Below are 8,813 nucleotides of genomic sequence, written 5' to 3' on the forward strand. Positions count from 1 at the left end.
ATCTGTAAGAAATATCTCCGAGACGTGTAAAGGTCACTGTGTTGAGTGTTCCCTCTTGCAATAAAGCATTAGGCCGTAAAAGTTTGGAATAGTGATTTTGTTACGATCTATGTATATGAGTCTTGACTTTGTAATAGATTTCAATATATATGATGTAACTATTATTAAGATCATGGATGAGTACTCTCGTAGAATCACTATCGTGTCTTTCTGTCCGTTTGTATTTTTTTTCCGAATCTACTAAACGTACGGTATATCTTGAATTTGATATTAATGATTTCATACAGAATAAGGCCATCTTATCATAACTGATTATTATTTTAATGAATATTTCACCAATTTTGAATTCTCATCGGTTGTCAATCACCAGTTGACAGTTGACAAGCGTTTCCGAAGTTGGAGCAAATTTTTGTAGTGATTTATTTGCGCCTTATAATATTTTAACTTTAGGTGTGACTGAATTGCTATAAAAATAAACTAGGCGCTATACGTGATTTGTGCAATAAAAATAATATTTATTAAAAATTGTATTACTTTTATATTTTGTTTAAAAATACCATTTTAAATACATACCCACCACAAAAAAATTTGCATTATAAGAAATATTATCATTTCCTTATATCACCAAAGCGTCATGGTTCAGTGTAAGGTCTCATCTTTTTGTAATTACACTGGCTCATTTATCCTTCAACACGGAACCCAACAATACTAACAATAGCTGTTATGAGTTGAAAAAGAATTATCGAGACTGTTAATCAATATCAGTGTTTCGCTAAAATAGTAATAAATCTGTAAGTTAGTTATAGTCTTTACGTTACTCAAACGTTAGTTAATGATAAAGTTTTGCATTTGCAAAATCTGAAGCGCAAAATTTTAGCTCAATCTTCTAAAATAATTTTTATTATAAAAAGAAAACCATCAGAAGCGATCAACACTGCACATAGACATTGGTGCTGAAACAAAATTAAACAATCCTTACATCACCAATGCAGGTACTTCGGTGTTATGCCTCATGGCTGTACTTACACTGGCTCCCTCGTGAAACCAGAACACAACAATACAAACTAGGTACTTGGTGAAAATAAAATGCTTCAAAGTATTATTCAAAATTTAATACAATAAAACTAAATACTGGCCACTGTATAGTCAAATGCATACACCACGAACAATAATGTATGTACAAAAATATAAAATAAACTGGCGTTGTATGTATTTGGCTATACATTCATGCATTCAAAGGTTCTTTAATATCCAGCATCCGCGTCGTAACTGCTCTTGTGACTGCTGTATTGACCTGCAATGAAAAAGAAGATAAACAAAAAAGCCTTCCTTATATAAATAAATAAATATAATAACTGTATTTCAACCACAGACTATTAAACGAAAAAAATATTAAATGAGTTCGTTTTACTGAAAAGAGTTTTTATCACACCGTACAATCCCAAACTTAATTTTATATACTTTGATTTATTAGTTATTATTTAATCATCTTATTAGATTTACTCCATGTTTTAATGTAACAGTGGAAAACTTTGTTGGCTTATGTTAGACTTATTTATTTAAAAAAAAAAGCAAGTAATCCGTACGAGCCTAATGATTGAATTTCGTTCTTGTAAAGGTTTTTTATTTAATAAAATTCAAAACGCCTATTCTACGTTGACGATACGCAAGCAACTTTTCTGTAAACATCACAGGCACGAGGGATATAAGCACTTCCTTCCCAAGTTTGGTTGGTATTTGGTGGTGTAGGAAGGGAATTGTAAAAAATTCCTACAGCGGTGGTGACCACTTATCACATTGCCTATGCTCGTGTACCTAAATATATAAGTAGTATATTAGTAGCGATGGAGTTGTTTTGTATTCTAAAAACTCTATATAGTGACTTAACTATTCGATATTATGAATATGATTTTTTTTTAATCTTACTAATATTGTTAGTTAGATGATCAATGACCATTATCAAACATACCGTCATTTCCAGCAGTTAATTGCAAGCTCTTCAAAATTTCCTCTGGAATTGGTGGTGGTGTGGGAAGATGGTCACCGGTGGGGTGGAAGCCGTTCTCATCAGCCGTGTAGCTGACGGAGTAAGTCTGACCGTCATCCCCTATGTAGGAGAAAGCGCCTGATACTTGGAGGGAACCTTCTTCGGGTACTGATCCAGGCAGGACGCGACCTATTTGAAAAATATAAAAACATATAATTATAAAAACATCCTCTTTCAACCTTAAAAATTGAGTTTAATTGAATTTTAAGCTAAGATAAATAAAATAATTAGATCAATTAAATTTTAATTATAAATAACAGCCTGTTATCGTCTCACTGCTGGGCAACGACCTTTTCTGTCTTTTGAGGAGAGGGTTTGGAGCTTACTCCACCACGCTGCTCCAATGCAGTGGATATACGTGGTGGAAATATGTTTATTCACGATGTTTTCCTTTACCGCCGAGCGCGAGATGAATTATAAATACAAATTAATCAGATGATTTCAATTATGCTTGCCCCGGCTTTGAACTCAGAATCATCGGTCAAGATAATCACCGCACTTCTTGTAACCACCGGGCCTTCACGACTTTTTTAAATTATGATATATCTAAATTTTAATCATCAAGAAATCTGCATTAAATCTGCTTAATTTTGTCTAACTGGACGTAACAAAATAATTGTGTTAATCAAAATTAATTCGTATAATATAGAAATTACAGATCAATATTGTCAATACATATTCACTGTTCAATGCTGTTATTTTATTGGCTTATATTAAAACGTTAATGATAAGTGTAAAGCCAATCAAAATTGGCTATTTTAGAATTTCGTTGTTACCAGATCAGATTCGAGAAAAACAAAAGGCAAATGGAGCGCATGGAACATTATAGTGAAGAAACAAAAACGAATACAGAATCAAAAGCGAAATTCCTGTACCGCGAAACGTTGCGTCTTTAATGAATACATCAAAAGTGCTGTTACTTTAATTATAATAGCTGCAATTTATCCGTGTGATATTTATTAAGCCTATAGCACACAAACCGTCATACCCCCATTTCACACCATCGATGGGTGAAATAAAACGACCTCCGTGGTCGAGTAGTGTGTACACCGGTTTTCATGGGTACGCCACTCCGAGGTCTCGGGTTCGATTCCCGGCCGAGTTGATGTAGAAAAAGTTCATTAGTTTTCTATGTCGTCTTGAGTCTGGGTGTTTGTGGTACCGTCGTTATTTCTGATTTTCCATAACACAAGTGCTTTAGCTACTTACATTGGGATCAGAGTAATGTATGTGCTGTTGTCCAATATTTATTTATTTATTATAACAAGTAGCCTTTGTCCTTCTCCGTGATTCAAACTATCTCCATACCAAATATCATCTAAATCGGTTCAGCGGTTTGAGCCTGAAGAGGTAACAGATATTTACTTTCGTATTTATAATATTGGTAAAGATATAAATTAACAAATTGTTAATTACTAGACACGCTATTGGAATGCCACTACCCGTGAAAACCTAGAGGATTTCCTTGCAAAAAAAAATTAAGTCAGACCACTTGGATTGCTTTATCGCTGAACATCAATAAAAAATATTCAGACAAACATAATTTCCTACTTCATAAGTCCGTTCTAAATGTTAATACATCTTTTTTCTATCCGAAGGCTGTGATGCTAATTCAATGCAAGTAAGAAATACTTAACACACTGTAATAAAGATTATATTTATTATGGATCTTGTGATGAGAATTTATCTATCAAGAAGCGAGATAAAATCTCGTACTGAACGTCGTACTAAATGTTATTAATACATTATTTAAATGTCAATTTAACATTCAATTTGACATACTTTATACAGCTAAATAAACTAAAGCCTTTATTATATTATATTAATTAAATTCTATATTATTTAATATATACGAGTATATTAATAATTTGTGATTTGGAAATGCATTTTATTATATAGATGATATGAATGTTTGGAATTGTATCCGTTGATATTTTTATAACTGCCTGTCTGACACCAACCGTCCTTGGGAATGCTATTGTGGTGGTTTACCCGCCACAGCGCTGGTAGCCCAAAGGGCAGTGCATACTACATGCACTGGGCCTTAAATACCCTTACTCGCCTCTTACGACATCTACGGGTAGATTGGGAGAGGTCCTATTCTAATCCGGGACCATGACGGAAAAATAAAGAAACGATGGATGGATTGTGTGAAAGATGTTATGGCTGGAAATAATGTTACTTGAGAGATGACGTCAGAGAGAAGTATGGAAGAAGATAATATGCTGGGAAAATGATGATTCACATATCACAAAAACATATTAGCGACTAAAATAGGTTGCTTTTAAGGGCCCTTTTTCTATGTGAGTGACATAAATGCTTGATATATATATTTATCATTAGTATAATATATCTTCACCTCTACAACCTCAATATATATGTATATACGTAAAATATAGTTATTTTTCGTACAATTAACGTAATAACGTAAGTACTGGCACTTTTATATAGGTTATTAAAACAATTATATATGATTTTATGAACCTATTTAAATAAAGAATATTTTGATTTGATTTGGTTTGGTTTGTGTAATTTTTATGACTAGAGCCGGTTATTTAAATTATATTATTTTTTTAAATAAATTATATTTTATTCTTATAATTCGTCTCGCGAAGAATTCGACATTTTTGCGAATGTCACAAGTCTGCGTATATCTGTAATCATGTATATACATACTGAACATCTAGACATATTAACGGATGTCTTAGAAAGTCTTTAAAATGACGCTTTTGTTAGAAATACTTAAGTTAAACAATGTTGTATCACTTGACATCTTCGTGCTTTGACCTTTACACTATAAATAACAGATTGATGTTGTTGTAAGGAAAATTATCCGTCAATAATATTTATGTACGAAAATTTTAAGCGTTTTCTAGAATCCGTGTTTATCACCCTCACCATAATCTTTAACCTGGCCTCATTGCAATTGTGGTTTAAATGTGTGCAGGTACTTCGGACTTCGGTTCGAATCCTGATTGTTAAATGCCATTAAATTATTAGATTTTTAGGGACTCTTTTCGGTTGTGTCAAATATGGCTTTTGACAGTGAGGGAACAGTCAAGTAAAAGTAAAAATCTTTATTTTATTTAGAAGCATTACACTTACCTATTGACTATCAAATAAAATCTACCGCCGATGAGGAAAGAAACACCTGAGACATCTCTTTTTTTTAACAATTGTATTTACTATGCAATGATTCATATTTCTATTCGAAATGGCCAGGAGGCGATCGTTTAATTCTCAAGGTGTTTTATTATCTAAGAAGTCATTTTTTACGTAATATTATTTAACACATTCCTTGACGATTTATTTGAATTTTGAAATTATTTTTTTTTTGTAGTTTTTGGTATCCGTTGCAAAATACCATGCGTAATTATTTGAAGGCTAGTCTTCCTTGAAAATGATCGTGGTGGCCGACATCGGCTACAAGAACATTATCATCAATAACATTATGTACGCCAAATGGAACTGTATATTACCAAGTCGAAGCCTTTATTACACTAGACATACTAATGTTATGGAGACGTAAGGTATGTATGTTTGTCTACTATATTTAACGTATAACCATCTAATATATTTATTATAGAAATTTCATAGTATTTAAGTGCACATTTTCAGGATGTCTATAGTTTATATGAGCTTATTATTTACACGAAGGTTCAAAGGAACATGATAACTTTTTTTTGCAGGACTAGTAAGTATATCTAAAATCAAGTATCACTTAAACGTCCACAGAAAAGTCCACCATAGATATATCTAATAGAACAGTTACAATATATATGTTAAAACAAATAAAAATAAAATGAATTCGATATTCAGTATTAAACTTGATCAAAATGATTAAGATATAAATTTTAAGCGTTTTCTGTTAAATATAATTGCAGCGTACAATTCTCAATTTGGATGGTTGATTCAGAAATATTGTAAGATATTTGAATTAGAACATTTCAAAAATGATTTTGTACGGTCCGTAAATGTTAAAGTCGAAGTGATTTTTCAATTTGAATGTGAAAAATTAACTACGTTTTTTAATAGCTTCGAGTAGCATATGGTTAAAAAATAATATATCTGCATGGAAATGTATCACGGCGTGTCATAGACCTATTTTCCAGCTTAGGAGGTTTTCCTACAGATCATTACACCATGGCTGCCCACCACCATGGACTAGTGGATACACATGTGACAGAATTTCATGCAGTTAACTCATTTAACACCAATCACGTGATAAAATATGAACTCTAACACACAAATTAAGCATGAAGAATTAGAAGTACTATCTTAAGATTCAGTTATTATATCTTGTACGTTAGAATCAACTTCAAAACGCGTAAGGTACTAATTGGTTTGAAGTTTCAAGATGAAAAGAACTCACCATCTTGTTCAGCTTTAGTCCCATCACTGGTTTCATACGCATAGTGCCATCCTTGTCCATCGATCTCGTTCTCGTATCTCAAGATCTCGGCCTGGCTGCTCGCTGACGCTGAAGATACTGAGTCTGATCCAAATGGCGTTCTGAGACCAGCGTTGGCACCGCTCGATGAACCAGAATTGGGTGGGAGATAGATGTTTTCAAGGCGAGCTGCAGCAGCCGCGGAGACGAGGGTCAGGGCGATGAGCTAGAATTTACGTTGAAGAAGTTTATTAAATTTGTTGATCAAAAGAATTTGTCAATTATTGCACATTTTATCGGTAAAATCTCTTAAACATCCAATTATTTTTAAATAATTCTTTGTGTTCTTCGCACAAAATAATAATAATGTCACAATTAAATAACAAATTGTTTAACGTAATAAACGAATCCATCCGAAAGTATCCTTGGCATAACCAGACATCACGTTTCCAACTTTTAGAACAACACGTTGAATTGACAAACTGAAAACCGCGAATCTGTTACGTCACAAGAACTTTAACTGATAACCAGTATCGTAAACGCTATCAAAACGTTATCTAAATAGAAAGGTAATATTAATAACTAACGTAATTCATAGTTGATAGAGATGCGTCTCGTTACAGAGATGATACTGGAATGTGGAGTGCTATTCTCATCGCTGTCATTTTATACCATACGATTGAACATCGTACATCCCTTCACGAAGCTTTTGAAGTAATCGAGTTTAAATTTGGAACATATTCGAACAAGGACTGGCAATTATAAAATATTTTATTCGAATTGCGTTTAGTTTTAATTTGTGCATTGAGTACCGCTGATTGACATTGAATGTTGATGAGTGATTTTTAAATATGATCCTAGTATTGATTGAACACGTATTGTATGTTATTGCGATTTTTTTTTTCTTGGAATCATTCTATTATTCGTCAATTATTCTTTTATGTTAATGTTATGTTAATATACTTTATTGTACACCACAGATAAAAATACAGAAATCTTAGGATCAAACAAAACAAAAATAGAAATAATGCTCACAACAAAAATATTATTTTATGTGTGTACAGTGGGCGGACTTATGGCTAATTAGCCATCTCTTCCAGACAACCCAATCTGAGAGAGATTTTTTAAAACCATCGGATCTTTAATTATATTTAGAAAAAAAAAAACATGTAATTACAATATGACTTGTATTAGTAACGGTTACCACAACGAGTCTGTGAGCTTTTAAAAGCATTGCATTACAATCATTTGTCATGTTAAGCTAGCGCTGGCAACATTTTCAGTAGTTTTTTTATTTGTTGCTCACTACAAAGTAGTTGTAATTTTTGCTGTTCTAAATATCTACTTAAATTGTATTTTACAGGGAGATGCAGCTCTGTGAGATACGATAAATATAAATAGAAATAAAACTGAGTTGCTTTGCTTTATGATACAAATATATATATTTGTATAATATCTCTACTAAATTACTAATATAGACAATTGAACGGCTTGTTTGTTAGAACGGACTAATCTCTCGATAGACTAGTTCAATAAAGAATTATATAAACATATTCTATAAAAAAGATGCGTGTATTTACTTTTGTAAGCGCGTGAGAAGTATTAATTCGTCAATGCTTCGATGCATTATATTCGATTTATTTAAAATCATTTTAATAAAATAATAATTATATACTTATTAATAATATTATAATCATAATTATTATGATAATTTTATTTTTTTCATTTTTACTACTTCTATAAAAGTCACTATTCGAATTTGTGATAAAATAAACATTGTAAAAAAAGGTATGAAACGAATTCGCCGTATAATGTTCATACCTTCTACCTTCTACCCTGTGGAATAATCTCGTGTAATTTATTTATCATCGATTCTCCTTAACAATAAACACTAGAAGAATGTTAAATTATCGATGTTCGTATTACAATACTCGTAAATAAACAAAGAAATTAAACGTATTCAGAAGCTTTTGTTCGTTAAATTTTGTAAGATGTTATTTGAATAAATTTGAAAATACAGGCGTTCTGTGCAATATGAATTTGAAATATCTATTCGTGGTATTATTTGCGTTTGTTCTACGCTCCATTTATTAAATGATCCGTAGCTAAAACAGTAAACAGTTGAGGCGTATGAAAACAAACTAACAGACAGAATTCATGGTATTTGCAATTTCCTTATCGTCCATGAACGGAATTATTTTTGTATAGGGAATCACCAGCTCAAGTGCAAAATTTATATGTAATGTTGATTTTATGTTTTGTGCGTACGTGTAATAGAATTTAAGTGTAGTATTACTGTGACAAATAAAAGTTTAAGATATAAAAGTATGTAACTAATTTATTTACAATAAATAAACATTACAGTGATGCAAACAA

General features: G+C 31.8%; 1 protein-coding gene across 1 annotated transcript; it reads right to left on the minus strand.

Moving 5' to 3' along the window:
• Positions 1-1,097: 1,097 nt before the first annotated feature.
• LOC113398610 (pupal cuticle protein 20-like) lies at positions 1,098-7,137 on the minus strand. Its single transcript, XM_026637444.2, has 4 exons — positions 7,025-7,137; positions 6,420-6,663; positions 1,970-2,176; positions 1,098-1,294 (listed from the first exon to the last, which is right to left on the minus strand). The coding sequence occupies exons 1-4, from the start codon at positions 7,031-7,033 to the stop codon at positions 1,245-1,247; spliced, it is 510 nt and encodes a 169-aa protein (XP_026493229.2). The 5' UTR covers positions 7,034-7,137; the 3' UTR covers positions 1,098-1,244.
• Positions 7,138-8,813: the final 1,676 nt, after the last annotated feature.

This window comes from Vanessa tameamea, chromosome 18 (assembly GCF_037043105.1).
Source record: "Vanessa tameamea isolate UH-Manoa-2023 chromosome 18, ilVanTame1 primary haplotype, whole genome shotgun sequence".
Taxonomy (NCBI): Eukaryota; Metazoa; Arthropoda; class Insecta; order Lepidoptera; family Nymphalidae; genus Vanessa; species Vanessa tameamea.

What these genes read in the sequence shown, in the direction of transcription:
- LOC113398610 (XM_026637444.2), bottom strand. An exon ending in GACTAAAGCTGAACAAGATG is followed by an intron (nt 2,177 to 6,419) that starts GTGAGTTCTTTT and finishes TTTTTCAAATAG; the next exon opens with GTCGCGTCCTGCCTGGATCA. An exon ending in ATTAACTGCTGGAAATGACG is followed by an intron (nt 1,295 to 1,969) that starts GTATGTTTGATA and finishes TTTTCATTGCAG; the next exon opens with GTCAATACAGCAGTCACAAG.